At 36.7% G+C, this 24219-nt stretch overlaps 1 protein-coding gene across 1 annotated transcript in view; it reads right to left on the bottom strand.

The window, feature by feature from the left end:
• Window positions 1–15768: 15768 nt before the first annotated feature.
• Window positions 15769–24219, bottom strand: part of LOC148946259 (uncharacterized) — a 114662-nt gene continuing 106211 nt past the window's right edge. Inside the window, exon 3 of the mRNA XM_089098298.1 lies at window positions 15769–16034. Within this exon, the coding sequence (XP_088954424.1) occupies window positions 15779–16034 (256 nt within the window). The 3' untranslated portion in view covers window positions 15769–15778. The remainder of the gene's footprint in view (window positions 16035–24219) is intronic.

The raw sequence follows: 24219 nt of genomic DNA, 5'->3' as shown, positions 1-24219 counted from the left end.
GGGCAACTAATCCCCCTCTCTCGCCCATCTTTTCCCCAAACACATTCAATCAAAATATTTAGATAGCCATTTTATTCAACATAGTTGAAAGTTTTGGAAATTGAGTCCTTAAGGATGACAACTCTTCCCCCCCCCACAGCCCTCAGGGCCCGGGTTGTAATTTATGCCCTTGGGGCATAAAAAGTTTTTATTGAAAGCGTTGTCGTAGAAACTTTAAAAGGGCTTATTCAATTGGAAATTGAAAGGGCTAGTGCCTTTTTTAATAGTTGAAAGTGACTGAAGAGCGACTAGCGCCACTCTCACATCAATCATTTTCCTGACCAAATCCAGTCACAATCTTGAGATATCCATTCTGTTAGCCTTAGTGGAAAGTTCTTGAAATTAGGTATTTTAGGATGATAACCCCCTCAGAGCCCTCAGCGCAGGGGTTGTAAGTTATGCCCAGGGGCATATAAAGTTTATGTAGAAAGTTGTTGTAGAAATTTCAAAAAGGGTTCATTTGATTGGAAATTGAAATTGCCCTGTTTAATAGGCGAAAGTGAGTGGAGAGTAAATAACCCCCCTCTTATGCCCACCATTTCCCCAAAAACATTAAATAAAAGTTTAGAGATAGCCGTTTTGTTCAACGTAGTTGAAAGTTCTGGAAATTCTGTATTTAAGGATGTCAAACCCCCCAGAGCCCCAAGGGCAAAGGTTGTAAGTTATGCCCTAGGGGTATATAAGGTTTTTATTTATAGAGTTGTCGTATAACTTTAAAAGGGACTCATTCAATTGGAAATTGAAAGAGCTAGTGCCCTTTTTAATAGTCGAAAGTGATTGGAGGGTAACTAGCCCCCTTCTCACGCCCACCATTCCTTCAAACACATCCAGTCAAAATTTTCAGATAGCAATTTTGTTCAACGTAGTAAAAAGTTCTGGTAAATTAGGTCTTTGAGAATGACACCCCCCAGCACTCAGGGTAAGGGTTGTATGCTATGCCCTGGGGGTATATAAGATTTTTGTTGAGTTTTGTCGTAGAAACTTCAAAAGGGCTCATTTGATTGGAAATTGAAAGGGCTATTGCCATTTTTAATAGTTGAAAGTGATTCGACAGCTACTACCGCCCCTCTTACTTCCATCATTTTCCCAAACACATCCAATCTAAATTTTGATATAGCCATTTTGTTTAACGTAGTTGAAAGTTCTGGAAGTTAGGTCTTAGAGGATGACAACCACCCTAACAGCCCTTAGGGTAAGGGTTGTAATTTATCCCCTGGGGGCATATAAGGTGTTCATAGAAAACATTGTCGTTTCAAAAAGTGCTCATTCGATTGGGAATCGAAAGGCCTAGTGCCCTTTTCGATAGTCGACAGTGATTGGAAGGCTTGACATTTTTATAGTAAAGAGCGATGTTGGTATAATGTATTATTTTTGTTGTTGTTGTTGTTTAGACCAGGGCACTTCTTATCGAAGGAGTTGTCGTGGAAACTTCAAAAAGGGCTCATTTGATTGAAAATAGAAAGGCCAGATGGGCTTTTTAATAGTCGAAAGTAATTGGAGGGCTACTAATCCCTCTCCCACGCCCACCCACCCAATTGCCCAATGTGTTTAAAAAAAAAATGTTTCCTTAAGATTAAATAAAAATTCACTGTGTTAATGCTAATTCCCAATAAGGTATCTCAGCAGTATCCCAAGAACGACTGAGGGTATTATGTTCAAACTTTCGGGACTACTTCTGCTCCTAAAATTTAACCAAATCAAAATAGCGTAAGTGTATCCAAGCTATCAAAGAAAGTAAACATATTTTTTTGCAAATGGTATCAAGTCTTCCATTTCAGGTCAACTAGAGGAGGTAAGAAACTAAATTAAACACTACTATTTTTGTCCAGATTTTTAGAAGGGTGTATGTCGTTAAACATTGCTGAAAAATTATCTCCAGAATACAAATAGCAGGCCAAACTATAAAGTCTTACAGTATTAAAGTCTTAAAGTCGTTAAAAACGAAAAGACTTAAAGTATTATTTTCGTTTTCCCTGAAAAGACTATTTCATTATAAAACGAACAGAAATTAATTAAAAAAAACTTTTTCCGCAAAATAAGTTTTTCAAAGAAAAGTAAAGAGCTCCATTTAACAAAAAATTAGCAAAAATAAAATAAAATTATTCTACCAATTGTGAAGCTACCACTGCTGCTTAGCTTTAAAATTAAAACATTTGTGAGCCAGTTCACAAAAATTACTGCCCCCCGATAAAATTGGGTTAGTTAAATGAGGAAGGTCATGGACTTACATTTCCCCACTACCCCCAACAAAATTCCCTTTGCAAATCCAATACATTTTCTTACCTTTAATATCCAATTCGTCGTCTTGTGATAGACTTATTGGATAGGAGTAGGAAGCTAACAGAAGGTCGTGACGGGGCACCATATATGGGCATAGAATACTGACGGGGTACCACTGCTGCCATCTACAATTGAGTCTAACGCCAAGCTTACATAATTTATTCAAGGATTATTGATCGAGTCTAATGGGGTCAATGTCCCCTTTTTCAAGGTCGATTTACTTGTTGTTTCTAGGTGTAATGACTCCGGGACGAAGTTTGCGCATGCGCACTGAATACTAACGGTACAATGCTATTGAATACTGACCCTAAATAATTTATTCAAGGATTATTGATCCACGAAAGGGGACTGATTTCCGTGAAATTGATTTACATAATCGGTGGGGAATGTATTGATCGAGTCTAACGGAATTAGAAATGACATCACTTGTTTCCTAGGAATTATGCGGTACTCTAAAGAGATAGAAATTCCATTTTTAAATATGGCTTCTTTGGTCTTTAGTGACAGAGATAAATTAATATTCTATTCTTAAATATGGCTTGTCCGATCTTTAGGTCAGAGTGATAAATTGATGTTCTATCGAAACCATAATAGTGTAGCTAGGAACATCTTAGAGATGAAGAGATTAACGCAGGATTTTTTTCTTGGGAATTTCAAATGTAGCAGCGCAGGGATGCCAAAACAAAAGGAAGACGCAGAAATTACTTTTAGGGGATTATTTGGGCAAAACCGTTTGAGACATTTTATAAGATGATTTAGGCGAAACAGTTTGAGACATTTTAGAAGATGATTTGGGGTAAAATTCTGTGGTCATTATAATATACAAGTTCCATTTGAACAGTGTTGTGAGGTCCCCTACCCCAACCCCAAAGGGCCCCATCCCCCCAAAGGGGCCCCGGGCCCCAAAGGACCCTCGGGCCACCAAAGGCCCCCAAAGGAGCCCCGAGCCCATAAAGGCCCCCGATCCCCCAAACACCCCCCGGGGCCCCAAAGCCCCCCGGGCCCCAACATTTAAAAAAAATACTTTTTGAATCAATTTGTTTGCATGTCTGGGTTGGTGTTTCCAAGTTCAAGAATTTGTCGTTGTTGGTTTGTATGTCTAAAGTGCCGGTCTTTCTCTGTTTGCATGTCTGTATCTATTTGTTTGCATGTCTGGGTTGGTGTTTGCAAGTCCAAGAATTTGTCTTTGTTGGTTTGAATGTTTAAAGTGTCTGTCTTTATCTGTTTGTGTGTCAGATTCTATTTGTTTGCATGTCTGGGTTGTTGTTTGCAGGTCCAAGAATTTGCCTTTGATGGTTTGAATGTCTAAAGTGTCTGTCTTTCTCTGTTTGAGGGTATGATTCTATTTGTTTGCATATTAGAGTGGGGTTGTGGAAGTCCAAGATTCGGTCTTTGTTGTTATCTACCCACAATATGTACTTATATCTCTATTTGTGTGTCTAATTCTATTTGTCTATAAGACTGGGCAGATGATTAAGAGTACGAATACCTGTCATGTTTGTTTGGAAATCCTAAAGGGTTCGTCTATCTTTGTTTGTATGTCTGATTCTATTTGTTTGCATGTCTGAGTCGGTGTTTGCAAGTCCAAGAATTTGTCTTTGATGGTTTGAATGTTTAAAGTGTCTGTCTTTCTCTGTTTGTGTGTCTGATTCTATTTTTTTGCATGTCTGGGTTAATGTTTGCAAGTCCGAGTATTTGTCTTTGTTGGTTTGAAGGTCTAAAGTTTCAGTCTTCCTCGGTTTGTATGTCTGATTCTAGTTGTCTACATGGCTGGGTTGGTGTTTGCAAGTGCAAGAATTTGTCTTTGTTGGTTTGAATGTCTAAAGTGTCTACCTTTCTCTGTTTGTGTGTCTGATTCTATTTGTTTGCATGTCTGGGTTGGTGTTTGCATGTCCAACTATTGGTCTTTGTTGGTTTGAATTTCTAAAGTATTTGTCTTTCTCTGTTTGTGCGTCTGATTCTATCTGTTTGCATGTTTGGGTTGGTGTTTGCATGTCCAAGTATTTGTCTTTGTTGGTTTGAATGTCTAAAGTGTCTGTCTTTCTCTGTTTGTGTGTCTGATTCTATTTGTTTGCATGTTTGGGTTGGTGTTTGCAAGTCCAAGAATTTGTCATTGTTGGTGTGAATGTCTAAAGTGTCTGTCTTTCTCTGTTTGTGTGTCTGATTCTATTTGTTTACATGTCTGGGTTAGTGTTTGCAAGGCCAAGTATTTGTTTTGGTTGGTTTGAATGTCTAAAGTGTCTGTCTTTCTTTGTTTGTATGTCTGATTCTATTTGTTTGCATGTCTGGGTTGGTGTTTGAAAGTCCAAGTATTTGTGTGTGTTGGCTTGAAGGTATAAAGTCTCTATCTTTCTCTGTTTATGTGTCTGATTCTATATGTTTACAAGTCTGGGTTGGTTTTTGCAAGTCAGAGAATTTGTATGTGATGGTTTGAATGTCTAAAGTGTCTGTCTTTCTCTCTTTGTGTGTCTGATTCTATTTGTTTGCATCTCTGGGTTGGTGTTTACAAGTCCAAGAATTTGTCTTTGTTGGTTGGAATGTCTAAAGTGTCTGTTTTACTCTGTTTGTGTGTCTGATTCTATTTGTTTGCATGTCTGGGATGGTGTTTGCAAGCCTAAGTATTTGTCTTTGTTGGTTTGAATGTCTAAAGTGTCTGTCTTTCTCTGTTTGTGTGTCTGATTCTATTTGTTTGCATGTCTAGGTTGGTGTTTGCAAGTCCAAGAATTCGTCTTTGTTGGTTGGAATGTCTAAAGTGTCAGTCTTTCTCTGCTTGTGTGTCTGATTTTATTTGTTTGCATGTCAGGGTTAGTGTTTGCAAGTCCAGGTATTTGTCTTTGTTGGTTTGAATGTCTAAAGTGTCTGTCTTTTTCTGTTTGTGTTTCTGATTATATTTGTTTACATGTCTGGGTTGGTGTTTGCAAGTCCAAGAATTTGTCTTTGTTGGTTTCAATGTCTAAAGAGTCTGTCCTTCTATGTTTTTTTTTATGATTATATTTGTTTTCATGTCTTGGTTGGTGTCTGCAAGTCCAAGTATTTGTCTTTGTTGGTTTGAATGTCTAAATTGTCTGTCTTTCTCTTTTTGTGTGTCTGATTCTCTTTGTTTGCATGTCTTGGTTGGTGTTGGGAAGTCCAAGATTTTGTCTTTGTTGGTTTGAATATCTAAAGTATCTGTTTTTCTCTGTTTATGTGGCTGATTCTATTTGTTTATATGTCTGGGTTAGTGTTTGCAAGTCCAAGTATTTGTCTTTGTTGGTTTGAATGTTTAAAGTGTCTGTCTTTCTCTGTTTGTGTGTTTCATTCGGTTCGTATGCATGTCTGGGTTGGTGATTGCAAGTCCACGTACTTGACTTTGTCGGTGTGAATTTTTATACTGTCTTTGATTCTCTTTTTGTTTGTCATATTCTACTTTTTTTTAATTCTAGGTTGGTGTTTGAAAAGTATTTGACTTTGTTGGTTTGAATGTCTAGAGTTTAGGTTTTTATCTGTTTATATGTATGATTCTATTAGCTTGCATGTTTGGGTTGGTGATAGCAAGTCCAAGTATTTGTCTTTGTTGGTTTTAATATGTAAAGCGACTGCGTTTCTCTGTTTATGCGTCAGGTTCTATCTGTTCGAATGTCTGGGTTAACAATGGCAAGTCCAAGTTCCTGTTTGTGTTGATTTGTAAGCCTCCAATGTCTGTCTTTCTCAGTTTGTATATCTGATTCTATTTTGTTATATGTCTGGGTTATGGTTTTAAGCTTATAGAATGTGGGTTTGTTTGTTGGAATGTTTAAAGTGTCTGCCTTTCTCCGTTTGTGTGTCAGATTCTATTTGTTTGCATGTCTGGGTTGGTGTTTGCAAGTCCAAGTATTTTTCTTTGTTGGTTTGAATGTCTAAAGTGTCTGTCTTTCTCTGTTTGACTGTCTGATTCTTTTTGTTTGCATGTCTGAGTTGGTGTTTGCAAGTCCAAGTATTTGTCTTTGTTGGTTTGAATGTCTAAAGGGTCTGTCTTACTCTGTTTGTGTGTCTGATTCTATTTGTTTGCATGTCTGGGTTGGTGTTTGCAAGTCCAAGTATTTGTCGTTTTTGGTTTGAATGTCTAAAGTGTCTATCTATCTCTGTTTGTGTGTCTGATTATTTTTTTATGAATGTGTGGGTTGGTGTTTGCATGTCCAAGTATTTGTCTTTGTTGGTTTGAATGTCTAAAGTGTCTCTCTTTCTCTGTTTGTGTGTCTGATTCTATTTGTTTGCTTGTCTGGGTTGGTGTTTGCAAGTCCAAGAATTTGTCTTTGGTGGTTTGAATGTCTAAAGTGTCTGTCTTTCTCTGTTTGTGTGGCAAAGGTAATGGATAGGTTAAGTTAGGTTAGGTTAGGTTAGCCTACGTACGCGCGCGTACGTAGGCTAACCTATCCTAACCTAACATAACATAACCTAACTTAATCTAAAATAACATAACCTAAAAATACGCCTAACTTTTTGCCTGTCTCACACCTAACCTAAGCTAACCTAAGTGAAGCGTACGTTGGCTAACCGAACCTAACTTAACCTAACCTAACTTAATATAGCCTAACCTAACCATACTGCTGGAAAAGGTTAGGTTAACTTATCATGCGCCCTAAATATAAGTTAACCTAACCAAAATTAAACAGTTAATTTACATAATTAAGACATGTAGGCTGAGACCACAAAATTGAGCTATAGGATTTAAAACCTTAATACTGGTGGACTAAGACCCTAAATCTGAGCTAGTGAATTTCCACCGTTCAGGCTGGTGGACTGAGACCCCAATACTGAGCTAGTGGATTTCCACCATTTGGGCTGGTGGACTAAGACCCCAATTTTCCTACTCTTACATTTCATGACAGAAATTCAAAATGAACTTCGAAAAATCAAGAGAATGTAACTGTGAGAAGGTAAAGCACAACAAGTCACTACTGAAATATTCCAACTCTTGAATTTCATGACACAAATTCAAAATGAACTTCCAAAACTCAAGAGAATGTAACTGCGATATGGTTAGTGTGTGTAAGTTTTTGTTTTTGTTTGAGTTTTGGCGTGTGTGTGTATGTAAGTGTTAGTGTTTGTGAGGAAGTTTTCGTTTGTGTGTGTGTCAGTTTTTGTGTGTGTGTGTAATTGTTTGTGCGTGAGTGTAAGTTTTCGTGTGTGTGTAAGTTTTGGCGTGTGTGTGTTATTTTTTGTGTGCGTTTATTTTTTTGTTTGCTTTTGTTAGTGTGTGTGTGTGTGTGTGTGTGTGTGTAAGCTTTTTTTCATATGTCATTTTTTTTGTGTGTGTATGTGTCTTTTTTTGTGTGTGTGTTTTGTGTGTGTGTGTTTGTTTTTGTGTGCATGTAAGTTTTTGTGTGCATGTTAGTTTTTGCATGTGGGTGTAAGTTTTGTGTGTTTGTGTGTGTGTTTGTTTTTGTTTTTCTTATCTTTTCTCCGTGTGTGTAAGTTTTTGTGTGTGTGTTTTATAGTTTGTGTGTGTTTGTGTGTGTGTGTGTGTAAGTTTTTTTTATTGTTAGTGAGTGTGAGTGTTATTGCGTGTTTTTTTGTTTTTAAGTTTTTGTGTTTTTTATGGAGTTCTTGTGTTTGTGTTTGGTCGTGTGTGTGTGTGTAAGTTTTGTGTGTGTGTGTGTTTACGTATTTTTCCAAGTTTGTTTGCGAGTGTTCGTGAGTTTTTTGTTGTGGTCATGTTTTATTTTTGTGTGTTTATTTTAGTGTGTGTGTGTGTGTCTAAGTTTTTGTAGGTTTATGTTTGTTCGTAAGTTTTTAAGTTTGCGTGTGTGTGTGTGTGTGTGTGTGTGTGTGTGTGTGTGTGTGTGTGTGTGTGTATTTGAGTGTGAGAATGAAATTTTTTGATATATTGTAATATTTCGTTAGCTTTTGAAATTTTTTGTGTGTGTGTGTGTGTGTAAGTTTTTTTGTGTAAGTTTTTGTGTGTGTGTGTAAGTTTGCGTGTGTGTGTGTGTGTGTGTGTGTGTTCTATTGTGAGTTTTTATTGTGTGGTTGTGTGTGTGTGTCTTCGTGTGTTTCATTTTGTGTTTGAATTCTAGATTGTAGGTGAATGTTATTTTTAGTTTGCATGATTATGATTGTTTTGGTTCGTGTGTGTGTGTAAGTTTTTGTGTGTGTGTAAGTTTTGGCGTGTGTGTGTTATTCTTAGTGTGGGTGTTTGTAATATTTCATGTGTGTATGTGAGAGTTTTTGTGTGTGTGTGTGTAATTTATCGTGTGTGTGTGTGTAAGTTATCATGTGTGTGTGTAGTTTTTGTGTGCGTGTGATTTGCGCGTGTGTTAGTTTGTGTGTGCTTTTTTTTGTTGAAGGTTTTGTTATTGTCCGTTTGCTAGTGTTAGTTTTTTCTGTGTATGTGTGTGTGTGTGTGTGTGTGTGCGAAATAGTTCGTGTGTGTGTGTAAGTTTTTGTGTGTGTGTGTATTTGTGTTAGAGTGTTTTTAATATTTTTATATTGTGTCTTTTTTTTTGTAGATGTAAGTTTTTGTGTGCATTTAAGTTTTTGAATGTGGGTGTAAGTTTTTGCGTGTGTGTGTTAGTTTTTGTGTGTGTGTAAGTTTCTGTGTGTCTAAGCTTTTGTGTGTGTAAGTTTTGACGTGTGTGTGTGCAAGTTTTCGTGTGTGGAAAAATTTAGAAGTGTCCAACTCAAAAAAGCCCGAAAACGTAATTTACATATCCCAAATCATAAGTTTCAGACAACACACTCCTATGAGCGGCTAAGAAATCTACCTCAGAAAAGTCTGAAATAGCAAACTAGTCATCCCAAACTATTAGTTTCAGACAACAAACACCTATGATGGACTAAGAATCCTAGCTCTGAAAAGTTCAAATAGCAAATTACACATCCCAAATCATAAGTTTCAGACAGCACACACCTATGAAAGGCTAAGAAACCTAGCTAATAAAAGCCGGAAATAGCAAATTAATCATCTCAAATCATAAGTTTCAAACAGCACTCACCTATGAACGGCTAAGAAATTTATCTCGGAAAAGTAAAAAAATAGCAATCCACCCATCCCAAATCACAGGTTTCAGACAACCTACACCTACGAAATACTCAGAAATCAATCTCAGAAAGGACCGAAATAGCAATTTACATACCCCAAATCATAGTTTTCTGACAGCACACACCTATGAAAGGCTAAGAAACCTAGCTCAGAAAAGTCAAAAATAGCAAACTAGTCATCCCAAACTATAGGTTTCAGACAACAAACACCTATGAAAGGCTAAGAAATCCACCTCAGAAAAGTCAAAAGTAGCAATCCATCCATCACAAATCATAGGTTTCAGACAACACACACCAACGAAAGACTATAAAATCTAGCTTAGAAAAGCCCGAAATAGTAATTTACATATCCCAAATCATAGGTTTCAGACAACACTCACCTATGAACAGCTAAGAAACCTAGCTCAGAAAAGTCAAAAATTAGCAAACTAGTCATCCCAAACTATAGGTTTCAGACAACAAACACCTATGAAAGGCTAAGAAATTCAGCTCAGAAAAGTCAAAAGTAGCAATCCACCCATCCCAAATCATAGGTTTCAGACAACACACACCTAGGAAAGACTAAGAAATCCCACTCAGAAAAGCCCGAAATAGTAATTTACATATCCCAAATCATAGGTTTCCGACATCAATCACCAAAGAAAGTCTAAGAAACCTTAGCTCAGAAAAGCCTGAAATAGCAAAACTACTCATCCCAAACTAGAAGTTTCAGACAACAAACGCCTATGACGGACTAAGAATCATAGCTCTGAAAAGTTCAAATAGCAAACTATACCTCCCAAATCATAATTTTCTGAAAGGACACACCTATGAGAGGCTATAAAAAATCTAGCTCAGAAAAGTCAAAAATAGCAAATTAACCATCCCAAATCATAGGTTTCAGTCAACAAACAACTACGAATGACTATGAAATCCTGCTCAGAAAAGTCAAAAAAATATCAACCCACACATCCCCAAATCATAGGTTTCAGACACCACACACCTGCGAAAGACTAAGAAATCCGGTTATGAAAAGTCGGAAATAGCAAATTACACATCCCAAATCATAGCTTTCAGACAACACTCACCTATGAACGGCTAAGAAACCTAGCTCAGAAAAGTCAAAAATAGCAAACTAGTCATCCCAAACTATAGGTTTCAGACAACAAACACCTATGAAAGGCTAAGAAATCCAGCTCAGAAAAGTCAAAAGTAGCAATCCACCCTTCCCAAATCATAGGTTTCAGACAACACACACCTATGAAAAACTAAGAAATCCAGCTCAGAAAAGTCAAAAATAGCAAACTACATATCCCAAATCATAGGTTTCAGTCAACACACACCAACGAAAGACTAAGAAACCTAGCTCATAAATGTCAAAAATATAAAAATACACAAACTAAAAAATTTTTTTAATTAAAAATTAAACTAATAAATACTATATAACATTAGAACAGAAACTAATGAAATAGAAAAATACACATCCAAAATAATAATGTTCTGACAATACATACCTATGAAAGGCTAATAAACCTAGCTCAGAAAAGTCGAAAATAGCAAACTACACATCCCAAATCATAGGTTTCAGACATCACACACCTATGAGAGACTAAGAAATCCAACTCAGAAAAGCCCGAAATAGTAATTTACATATCCCATATCATAAGTTTCAGACAGCATTCACCTAAGAAATACTAAGAAACCTTAGCTCAGAAAAGTCTGAAATAGCCAACTACTCATCCCAAACTCGAAGTTTCAGACAACAAACACATATGAGTGACTAAGAATCCTAGCTCTGAAAAGTCCAAAAAGCAAACCATACCTCCCAAATCATAATTTTCTGAAAGCACACACCTATGAAAGGCTAAGAAATCTAGCTCAGAAAAGTCAAAAATAGCAAATTAACCTCCCCAAATCATAGGTTTCAGTCAACACACACCTACGAAAGGCTAAGAAATCCAGCTCAGAAAAGTCAAAAAATAGCAACCCACACATCCCCAAATTATAGGTTTCAGTCATCACACACCAGCGAAAGACTAAGAAATCCGGTTATGAAAAGTCAGATATAGCAAATTACATATCCCAATCGTAGGTTTCAGACAACAATTACCTATAAACGACTAAGAAACCTAGCTCAGAAACGGCAAAAATATCAAACTAGACATCCCAAACTATAGGTTTCAGACAACAAACACCTAAGAAAGGCTAAGAAATCCAGCTCAGAAAAGTCGAAAGTAGCAATCCACCCATCCCAAATCATAGGTTTCAGACAACACACACCTATGAAAGACTAAGAAATCCAGCTCAGAAAAGTCAAAAATAGCAAACTACAAATCCCAAATAATCGGTTTCAGTCAACAAACACCAACGAAAGACTAAGAAACCTATCTCAGAAAAGTCACAAATAGCAAACTACTCATCCCAAACTATTGGTTTCAGACAACATTCACCTCCGAAATACTAGAAAACCTTAGCTCAGAAAAGCCTGAAATAGCAAACTATACATCCCAAATCATAATTTTCTGACAACGCATACCTATGAAAGGCTAAGAAATCCAGCTCAGAAAAGTCGAAAATAGCAAACTACATATCCCAAATCATAAGTTTCAGTCAACACACACCCACGAAAGGCTAAGAAACCTAGCTCATAAATGCGTGAAATAGCAAACTACTCATCCCAAACTATTGGTTTCAGACAACATTCACCTAGGAAATACTAGGAAACCTTAGCTCAGAAAAGCCTGAAGTAGCAAACTACACATCCCAAATCATAGGTTTCAGACAACACACATCACCGAAAGACGGGTGCTGGGGGAGAGCCATTGAGGGTCTGGGGGTCCCTTGAGGGCGGGTGGTCCTTTGGGAGCTCGGGGGGACCTTGGGGGACGAGGAGCGGGCCTGTGGGGGTCTGAGGAGGGCGTTTGGGGGATAACATTTCGAAATTTTTACTTTTTAGTTTACTTTTTTTTTTGCGGCGCATCCCTGCGGCGCATCCTGCGGCGCTTTCCTTCGGTGCCTCCCTGCGGCGCATCCCCTGCGGCACTTTCCTGACCCGCGGCGCATCCCTGCGGCGCATCCTGCGGCGCTTTCCCGGCCCACGGCGCATCCCGGCGGCGCTTCTCTGGTCAAGGGGACCTTTGGGGGCCGGGGGAGGGCCTTTGGGGGGCACAGTGAGGGCCTTTGGGACACAGGGAGGGCCTTTGGGGCACAGGGAGGGCCTTTGGGTGCTTGGGGGACATTTGGGGACCGGTGGAGGGCCTTTGGGACCCCGTTGGTCCTTTGGGAGCTCGATGGGCCTTTGGGGGGCCCGGGGATGGCATTTGGGGGTCTGGGTGGGCTTTTGGGGTGCCGGTGGCCCTTTGGGAGCTTGGGTGGCCTTTGAGTGTCCGGGGGGGCAGTTGGGGGCCTGGGGGACATTTGGGGACCGTTGGAGGACCTTTGGGAGCTTGGGGGGCCTTTGAGGACCGGGGGCTTCCTTCGGGGTTGGGGTAGGAGGATTGGAACCCTTTGGGGTTGGGTTAGAGGACCTCACAACACTGTTCAAATGAAACTTGTGTATTATAACGACCACAGAGTTTCACCATTAAATTCTCTTCTAAAATCTCTTCAAAAATCTTCTTTTAAAATGTCTCTATCTGTTTCGCCGAAATAGTTCCATAACCTGTCTAAAACGGTTTCGCCCAAATAATCCCTAAACGCAAATTCAGCGTGTTCCTTTGCTATTGGCATCTCTGCGCTAACGCATTTCAAATTAATAAGAAACCTTTTCGCGCGCTAAAACAATTCATCGCTAAGATGTTTCTTGCCTAATTGTTTCCATGACCTTTGGTTATTAATATCTTTTGGAGTTCGACCAGTAGAACTGTTCCCGAGGCAAAGACATTAATGATTTAGATCTATTCCTGGAGAAATGTTTCTAGGCAAAAATTTTTAAAGTCTGACAGATGATGTCATTGATTGATTGATCTGTCAAGAAAGGGGAAATTAATTTGTTGTTTCTAAGGGGAATTATTGATTCACGATAGGTGAATTGAGGTCGACAGCACAGGTGTTCCAAGGTCGATGTTGTTGTTGTTGTAAGTGCACGCTCTCAGAGAATGTCAAGGTCGATATTGATATTGTTGACACTCTTTGATTACACAATCAATTTCTCGGAAATTCACTTCCCCCTCGAGTCCTAGATCAATAACGTTGTTACCGTTAGAATTCAATGCGCAGGTGCAACCTTCGCCCCGGAGCTATTACACATAGAAACATCAAATAAATCGACCTTGGAAAAAGAGGTCATTGACCGATTACGCAATCATTCTCCCTAGGGAGGCTATGCCCATATATGGGGTGCAAAAAAAGTTGTAGGTGGCAGCAGGGGTGTCGTCCCGGAGTCGGACCCCCATCTCTACTTATATATATATATATATATATATATATATATATATATATATATATATATATATATATATATATATATATATATATATATATATATATATATATATATATATATATATATATATATATATATATATATATATATATATATATATATATATATATATATATATATATATATATATATATATATATATAGCGAAATCGTGAAAATAGCGGCAAAAAGTAAAAACTAACGAAAAAAGAAACTGAAATAAAAAAATCAATGAGCCTCATATGAATATGACAAGGCCCGAAAGTAAAAAATACATCCTTAGCGTGCATTTCCAAACTTCTCAAATGAAAGAAGATATCACTAGCGCCATATTTGGCCATCATTTTGGTCTTACGAAAGCGTTGAGGATAAACAAAATTTAATCTAGAACCTCAGTGTTGCTTTCATGACATTTAATGGCTATAATTTAGTTTCAATTTGATGCATTCTTGCTCTTGACAATATGAAATCCAATAAGTCGTTGGTTCAAAGTTTGGAGCCAACTTAAAGGGCTAGAGTGGAAATTGCGTCTTTTCCACACTTACAAAAAAAACAACTAAATCCTTGATATTATGGTCTGCGATAATTAATGTTTTTGCGGCGGGAAAAATGTTAAAGGAACAGGATCGAACACTAGTAATCAGGTCATATTGAAGCCTTTTTATCCGATATAGAGCATACAATATACAGTCCTACAATATGAAAAATATATAACAATATTTCGAACAATATTTCGTATTGGTGCGTATATACAGAAAGGGATTAGAAAGGGATAGAGAAGGGATTAGAAAGAAGGAAAATTTTTCGAATTAATTATTATTTATTATATGAAACTACATTTATTTTCTCGATAAATTACCATTAGGTATTTTTTGCTATGTATCATGTTTCTGTGTGTTTCATAATTTGTTCTGTTGTGATTTTTTTTTATTTTCCATAAATTGTTGTGTGTATATGGCTCTTGGGCTTTGAAAATACACGATCTATCTATCTATCTATCTCTACAAAACATTGCTACCAAGGCCAAGTGTTTGCACACTTACCATATGCATCTGAGACCTTTCACCTCTAAGCACACCTATGTTTCTCCTCGAATACCCCGATCCTGAAGCCTTTCTTCTGCTCAAATCTTGTATACAGTTAGTCAGAATTCTTTGGTCCCTCAGTTTCAACTCTATTGTTGGTTTAATATGATTTAAAAGAACTCATTTGCTTGATGATAATTGGTAAAAAAAACTAAACAGTACTTGGTCAATAGCAGAAAAATTCGCATAGAGGCAAAAAGATGGAAAGAAAAACAAGTCAGGGACCTGGGAATTCCCCCCCCCCGACCAAAAAAAAAGGGTAAAAGGGACAAAAGTATATGAGAAAGTGAAAGAGCTAGAGAAAGAGAGAGAGAGAGAGAGAGAGAGAGAGAGAGAGAGAGAGAGAGAGAGAGAGAGAGAGAGAGAGAGATAGAGAGAGAGAGAGAGAAAGAGAGAGAGAGACAGAGAGAGAGAGAGAAAGAGAGAGAAAGAGAGAGAGAGAGAGAGAGATAGAGAGACAGATAGATAGAGCGATAGAGAGAAACAATGTTTTATGCATTTTGATACCTCTACCTTGGTGAACATCTTTGAAACTAATTTGTATTTTGTCAGCAACAGATGGCGTGCGTGAAGAAACGCAAAACATTATTCTTCCAAATTTTTAACAATTGAATTTCCTTTAAAACTTTATTGACAACAGGGAGCTGAAAAGAGAAAACAAAGTGTTCATCACCATCTTCTTTTTACTGTTTTTTGTTCACAATTATTTATTAATTTGTCATTCTTCTTTCCAGGAAATAATACTAATAAGCAACCATAATTGTTCGCTTATCGGATATTGAAATTGGTTTAGACTCAAATATAATCCCAATCCAAGTAAAAGAATAAAAACTTTAAGCGCATGGTAACTATTATGACGCTAAAAATAAGTCAAAAATATAGCTAAATAAGTTAAATAAAATATAATATAAAATAAAATAAAAAATAAGTTAAAAGTAAGTCACCTAAAATACAGGATTTATTTGACAAAAATTTATTTTCTAAAAGGAGCATAAAAAATATTAATAGCTTTTTTACACTTTTGATGTAAAGACTGCAAATTCATCCTTACATATCTTACTAGGCATCTTCGAAACGTTTCACCGCATACAGCATATAACAGGAAATTTATGCTAAAGTTTGTGTAATATGACAGCATAAACAGCTGCTGTAGGACAACAACATAAGAGTAGTTTGGCACCTTCATGCCGGTTATATCGTATACAAAAACGAGAACTCGAACACAATAGCTAGAAAAAAAGATATCATTATTAGATTTGGGTAGATGACGGTAAATTTTACGGCAATAGATATCTAGCTCTGGTTTTTAGCATCAGATTCAAATTATCACCTTCATGGCTTTAAAAGAAAACCATAGAAATTTCACTGTTTTTGTAATTTGCAATAAATAGCTTCACGGAACGCATAGTATTTTTGAAAACCTTGCAGAATCATACCTGACAAACAATAACTAGTGTCAGTTTATTTAGATAAGGTGATGAAGACAATGGTCGATTTTCAAACAATTTGCTTTTCCAGTTGATGTCTGCGTGATAAGACACGGCTCATCATGAATATCCCTGATTCGTAAAAAAAACGTGGCTATATGAATTCTGGATTCTGGTTGACACGTCTGATTAGAAGCGACATTGTCAGAAATTTTTCCAGAAGTTTTTTTTAGTACAGTATAGATTTCAGTTGCTATAATTGAACATGTGTGTATAGGAAAATGATGAGTGGGATCTATTGTTGGTCTCTAAAGGAGAATAAATAAATGCCATCTAATATTTCCACGCAAAGTAGCGAAGGGATCAATTTTTTTTTAATGATGCTTTGTACCAGGATCATCAGCTATTAGCAATACTGTATTTTTTTAGAGCTTTTGCTATAAACCTTTTTCTTTTAGGATTATACTGGGTAACAATTTAAACCATATATTTCTTAATTTAGAAGAATGAATTTAGACTAAGCATGTCATATATACGCTGAAAAGGCGACAGCTTTCTTATTATTACGGATTTCAGAGCTTAAAATGAAAAGATTATTTTTACATGCTGAGCTGCAAAGAGATGAGAGTTAAAAATGGGAAGGGGAGGCATCTCCTAGTAGCAAGGTTTTTCTTAAAGTCACCCCCTCTCTTCCAAAAAAAAAAAAAAAAAAAAAAAAAAAAAAAAAAAAAAAAATGATGACTAGTGATGACTGGGAAGAATCATCTTTAGTGTGTTAGAACCCCGCCTAAGAACGTTTTCGAAGGTTGCACATTTTTCATGAGCCAATATTGTCTTTTCATCCTTATTAGCCAGTTATCTAGGGCCAAATGTAAAACATGTAGTGCTCAAATTGGATGGGAGGAGGTGAGAAGATATAAGAGAAACTGGAATGTCTTGAGAGGGTGTAAAGAGGAAAACTTTGAACAGATTGAAAGGGAGGAGGAGTGTGCGTGGCTGTGTTGACCTCAGGCGGCTTGGTTCTGCTGTGAGAGGTTAATAGTAATTGTAGTAATAATTTGTCTTTTCCGAAACCTTTCTATGCACAAGACATATCAATTTACCATTTCAGATTTAAAAAAAATATTTGTAATAATTGAATGAAGCATTCAGTAGAGAAAACATGGGTAAATCCGTCATGGTTTTTCCAATAACTCTATGTTTGTTTCTTATTTACTCATAAGGCTTGACCTGACTGGTTTTATTTGCCACTAATTACATAATAAACTATATATTATAGGCAGCGCAATAGCGCTGCCTGAGTAAAGAGCGATGTGGGCACAATGTGTTATTTATTTTTTTTTGTTTAGACTAGGGCACTTCGTATCGAAGGAGTCGTCGTAGAAACTTCGAAAAGGGCTCATTCGATTTGAAATTGAAAAGGCTAGTGCCCTTTTAAATAGTTGAAAGTAATTGGAGGGCAACTAACCCCCCTACCTACTATTTCACCAAACAAGACCCATCGAAATTTTGAGATAGTCATTTTGTTCAACATGATTGAAAGGTCCAGAAATTATGTCTTGGTGGATGACAGCCCCCCCCCAACAGTCCGCAGGGCAAGGGTTGTAAGTTATGCCCTGGGGGAATATAAGGTTTATATATAAAGGGTGATCGTATAAGCTTCGGATTGGCTCATTGGATTGGTAATCAGAAGTTATAGTCCCCTTTCGAGATTCAAAGTGATCGGCAGACGGATACCCCCCCCCCACGACCCCCCGTCACACCTCGTAGTTTCCTGAAATACATGTGATAGAAATTTTGAGATGGCCATTTATTGTCATAGAAACTTCAAAAAGAGCTTATTTGATTGGAAATTGAAAGAGCTAGTGGCCTTTTTAATGGTTGAAAGTAGTTGGAGGGCAACTAACCCCCCTCCCACGCCCACCATTTCCCCTAACATATCCCATCAAACTATGGGGGCCGCAACTTAGTTCAACGTAATTTAAAGGTCAATAAATTCTGTCTTTAAAGATGACAACCCCCCCCCACAGTCCTCAGGGCAAGGGTTGTAAGTTATGCCCTTGGAGCATATAAGGTTTATATAGAAATCGTATAAACTTAGGAAGGGCTCATTGGATCGAAGGGTGGATACCCCCCCCCAGCTCGTATTTTCCCGAAATACATTTGATAGAATTTTTGAGATGACCATTTGTTGTCATAAAAACTTCAAAAAAGGCTCATTCGATTGTAAATTGAAAGGGCTAGTGCCTTTGTTTTTAGTTAATAGTGATTGACGCCACCCACCCATCAATTCCCAAAACACATGGAATCAAAATTTAATTTTAGAGGAAGCTCATTTGATTGGAAATGTAAAGTTCTAGTTCCCTTTTAAGAGTCAAAATTGATGTAGCGCAACTATCCCTCCCCTCCCTGACAACCCGTTTTTCCCAAACGCATCCAATCAAAATTGTGAGATAGCCATTTTGTTGACAATAGTCCAAAGAGCATATAGCAATGGCTTCAAAGTGGAAACAACCCTCCAGAGCCCAGGTGCGAGGGCTGTAAGTTATGCCCCGGGGGCGTTTAAGATTTTATGGAAGGTGTGGCTGTTTTAAATTTGGAGGACGCTCATTTGATTGGAAATGTAAAGTTCTAGTTCCCTTTTAAGAGTCAATATTGATGTAGGGCAACTAGCCCTCCCCTCCCTGACAATCTGTTTTCCCCAAACGTATCCAACCAGAATTGTGAGATAGCCATTTTGTTCACAATAGTCCAAAGAGCATATAACAATGGTGTCAACTATCAAGGTGGACACATCCCTCCAGAGCCCAGGTGCAAGGGCTGTAAGTTATACCCCGGGCACATAAGTTCTTATGGAACGGATGGTCGTATAAACTTCGGATCGGATGGGATCATTCCATTGAAAGTCGGAAGATCTAGTGCCCTTTCTAAGAGTCAAAAGTGAAAGGAGGACAACTAACTTCCCCCCACAATCCTATCATTCCCCAAAACACATCCAATCAAATTTTAAGAGAACTATTTTGTTCAGCATTATTGAAAGGTCCAGTAATTATGACTTTGGTTATGTCAACCTCCCCACAAGCTCAACTTAAATTATGTAAACTTATATTATTAATTTAGACCTTTAAGGGTAAGTTGTGGGAGATTTTGAACTAGCCAGAAAGTATATGCATACTTTCAATACTACCACTACGGCTAATGTAACAAATGACGCTAAAGGTATTAAGATGAAACTTTTAGGGAACACTTAGGAGTTTCAATTAATGGAAAAAAAGGTAAGCATGCAGGTTTTCAAAACGGGCATATAAGCAATATCATGGGCAGCACCACTCCATAATAGCTATAAATATCATTGAAACTTTTAGGAGCTATTTCAATTCAAATTAAAAGTTCTTATGCCCTTTTTAAGAGTAACAGGAGATCGGATGACAAGCAGCTCTTCTCTCAAGCCCATTCATTTTCCAAACTCATTCAGTCATAGCTTTGAGACAGTCATTTTGTTCAGCATAGTAGAACGGTCCAGCAACTATGTTTTTAAGGATATTAGGCATGTCAACCCCCTAGAATTATGCAATTGGCCCCATTATGCTTTAAAACTAAATGTTGCTTTAAACTAAATCAAAAGGTATTGTGTTTGTGTATGTCCATAAGATACCTCAGCAATATATCGAGAACGACTGGGGGTATTAAGTTGAAAGTTTTGGGGGTCACTACTATTAATACTTTTGCTCTTACAATTTAACTAAATAAAAACAGTGTAAGTGCATTCAGGTTGTCAAAGAGCATAGATAGAATCTCTTGGGAATGATATTAAGTTTTATTTTTCAGGTTAACTTGAGAAGCTATAAAATTAAATTCAAAAACACTGTTTGTGTCAGGATTAAAAATTATTGAAAAAGTTTCTCCAACATACAAATCACAACCCATAATATGGATTCATATAGAAAAAAAATGAAAAAAAATAAGAATATTGCTTTTTCCATGAAAAAGACTATGTCAATAATAAACGAAAAAAAAAGTAATTTACACAACTTTTTCCACAAAACTAGTTTTGGAAAGAAAAATAAAGAGTTCCATTAAGCCAAAAATGAGGAAAAATAAAGTCAACTAATCCTCCAAGCGCAAAAATATCACAAATCACTATCAATAAATAAATAAAACTCAAAACGAACAGAAATCATAGGCAGCACAATGTATTGTTTATTTTTTGGGGTTAGACCAAGGCACTTCATAATGAAGGAGTTGTCGTAGAAACTCATTTTATAGAAAGTATTTTCTCAGAAAGTTCAAAAAGGGCTTATTCGATTGGAAATTGAAGGTGCTAGTGCCCTATTTATTAGTCGAAAGTGATTGGAGGGCAACCAGTCCCTCTCTCAAGCTCACCATTTCCCCAAACACATCCAATCAACAGTTTGCGATAGAAATTTTGTTCAACGTAGTTGATAGTTTTGGAAATTAGGTCTTTGCCAGCGTTTTTGTAGAAACTTCAAAAACGACTCATTAAATTGGGAATTGAGAGAGCTGGTGCCCTTATTAATAGTCAAAAGCGATTGGAGGGTGAATGCCCCTCCCCCATACTTGTAACTTTTCTAAACACTTCCGATCAACATTTTGATATAGCAATTTTGTTGAACATAGTTGAAGGGTCCGGAAATTCTTTTAAGTGTCTTCACTTTTATAACTTTAAGAAATCAAAATTTAATTAAGATTTTAAGGAATAAATATCAGCATATGTATATTGAACTGACAATGCTTTTTTTTTCAGTAAATTCATTTGAAGTTTTTTCAGTAAAGTACAAATTATATTTTAGCTTTTAAAAAGCATAGGGTTTAGAACCCTACTCAGATTAATTACTGCTCGTTTTGAGTTTGACTTATTTTAATTTCTGTTTGTTTTGGATTTCATTTATTTATTGATACTGATTTGTGGTATTTGTATGCTTGGTAGATTATTTTATTCTATTTTTGCTCATTTTTAGTTTAATGGAGTTCTTTACTTTCTTATGAAAAATTTATTTTTTGCAAAACGTTTTTTTGATTAATTACAATAAATAGCTGAGTCAAGCTCAAAACGGTCAAAAATTAACATGAGTAGGGCCATGAGCGTAGGGAGGGGGGAGGGGGGGCAGGGGGCAGCTGCCCCCCCCCCCTAGACCTTCAAATTTACATTAGATATGGCTGAAAAAGCAGATGGTTTGGAAAAAGCAGTTGATAAAACTCCATCACACTATCGACTGCCCCCCCCCTAGACAATATGCTGCCTAATGCTGCCTACGCCCATGAGTAGGGTTGATAACCGCCGTGCCTTCTCAAGACCAGAACAAAATTTGCGCTTTACTGAAAACAAAACACGTTTGAAATGTTTTCACTTTTCTTACTTTCATAAATAAAAAATTATCAAAACTTTAATGAATAAATATCAGTATATGTCAATTAAACTGACAATCCACGGTTATTTTTTTTTTTTTGCAGTTGTTTTTTCATTAAAGCGCAACTTGTGTTCTAGTCTTGAGAAGGCATGGGGGTTATCAGCCCTACTCATGTTAAGTTTTGATTGTTTTTAGTTTGACTCGGCTATTTATTGTAATTTCTGTTCGTTTTGAGTTTCTTTTATTTATTGATGTTTATTTGAGGTAGTTTTACGCTTGGAAGATTATTTAATTTTATTTCTGCTCATTTTTGGCTTAATGGAGCTGTTTAGTTTTCTTTGAAAAACTTGTTTCGTGTAAAAAGTTTTTAAAATTATTTTTAAGAAATTGACGACAACACTCTCTAACAATTAAATATTAATATCAAAATTAAAAAAAATAAATAAATAGAATCAAATTGAAAATCTCAAATTATTTGCCTTTTCTCATTAACATTTTTTTTAATCTCGTTTTGAATGACCCAATAAGATCAGCCTCCCGAATGCCAGCTCGCACATTATTCCAGATAACCGGGAATAGATTATTAATTCTGAAGCCCGGTCGCGGCCCGCGGGTTGTCTCGATGTTCAACAGTAAAATTATTCCCCCCCCCCTTTATTTGCATACCTGTGAAGTGAACGAATTACTTGAAACATCTCAGTAAAAACTGCATCATAAAAACACATCATTCCAACATCAATAGACAAAAAGAGCAGCTTGATAATCAAAAATCTGACCAATGCTAAGCAATTTTTAATTTCTTAAAACACGACACGATATCACTCACGTTTTCTACATAATATTCCCTATCAGGTTTATGTTTCCTGTGAAAGTTTTTGTTATGTTATTGCTTCGCAGTCCCTTGGCATTGATGTTGAAAAAAAAGACAATTTCTTACATTTTCAGCAGATTCAGGTCATCTAAGGAAAATCTTAATAATTTCATAATTCTGGCTCTTGAATAGAAAGGTTTGAAACCAATGAATCTAAACATATGTCAAGCTGTGGTATAATATAAGTAAAAGCTAATAATATAAGTTAAAGCTGGGAGCTTGTTATCAAATCGCATGTTTCATACGAAGCATAAAGCCAAGTACTGCTTCCTCAAATTACCACTTACCAAATAGCCATTGCTGTTATTGCAGTTTTGTTGCCCTCGGACTGATTTTCCTAAGGAAAAATTACGGGTGAAGAAAGGATTAGGATAAAGGACAGAAATATTTCAGTGATATGAAGTTATCACAAAACCACTTTATTCTATATTATTTTGTAGACTTCATATGGAATATGGTGGCAATGAAGCTTTTAGTGCCAATTTGAATTTCAAGCAAATCCTTGCACTGAATTCTAATGAAGGCTTAACATATTCACTTTGTAAATATCTTCCCTATTTAATGACAAAATTTATGACATGACTCAACTACGTGGAAAAAAGCCCCTTTCTGCCGTCTTAGTTCAGTAGCACCTACTTTCCACAGATACATGCAAAGGGGTGGCCAAAATGAATTTACCCACAAATTGCAGCTAAATTATTTTAGGTTTGATATCAAAATATATAGACACACTTGAGTTGGATCCAGATGGTTTTAAGAGCTTTTAAAACTTGGAACAGTACGGCTGTTAATGTTGATCAAGATTGTAAAAACCTTAAAAATATTGCCTGAAATTCTTTCGCTGGAGGGGTTTATTTCAGAAAGTTGGTGAAACTGAAAAAGGCCAATCCTAGCAGAACGTTTCAGAATGTTTCATTGATTTCATTAAACTGCTGATTTAGTCATTAAAAGTAAAGGTGCATCCATTTTTACACTCTTTATATTTTCTGTTCTCATAGCCTAATGACTCTAAAAATCTCCCATATGAATTCATTTTACTCTGATTTGCCAATGTTGTTGTCCTTAAAAATACAAATAGCTCATAGAGGAAGAGGAAGGGGGATAAAAATGAGTGTTGACTCCTTATTGTGGTTGCAGCGGTAGCTAGCAACCTAGTAAGAGACGATCACGTCCAATGTTAAGAAATATAAAAACCCATAACTCCTAAAAAAAAGAGTCAGATCAAAACAAAAAGTACAACATTAGAACCGCTTTGTCCGAAACCCCTGTATAGGAAACTTTCTGTCCCTTGGCTTGTACAGTTAAGCACGTTTGTTTTATTTTGCATTTGCTCTGTCGTTTTTATCTTGACAAAATTCTACATGCGATGCACCGCAATTCTACCTTTAATATGGCTTTATGCATTCTCAGGATGTACACCCACAAAGGAGGGGGGTCCTCTCTCCATTAGAATACCAAAATGAACAAAATCTTGAAGTATTCGAAAAACAGATATAATCTATGAAATTAAAACCATAAGTAAGTTGACAATTGTGAGGCTGAGTAATAACTCCAAGTACTATCATCAATTAGCCATATTCTAATTCAGTGTTAGCTCCACTATGATGCTGCGGGGATCTACTAGCTACATATTTTTTGCCCAAAACTATTGTAAAACAAATTATAAATTTTTCTATATGAACCAAGAGAATCTGATTAAACGAATTTGTGAAGCGTCAGAGGTAAAGAAAAAGGTTTTCAGGACCAA

Source organism: Artemia sp. Qi Xiang Cuo, chromosome 12, assembly GCF_049724085.1.
Source record: "Artemia sp. Qi Xiang Cuo chromosome 12, ASM4972408v1, whole genome shotgun sequence".
NCBI lineage: Eukaryota > Metazoa > Arthropoda > Branchiopoda > Anostraca > Artemiidae > Artemia > Artemia sp. Qi Xiang Cuo.
This window is presented reverse-complemented; position numbering and strand designations above follow the sequence as displayed.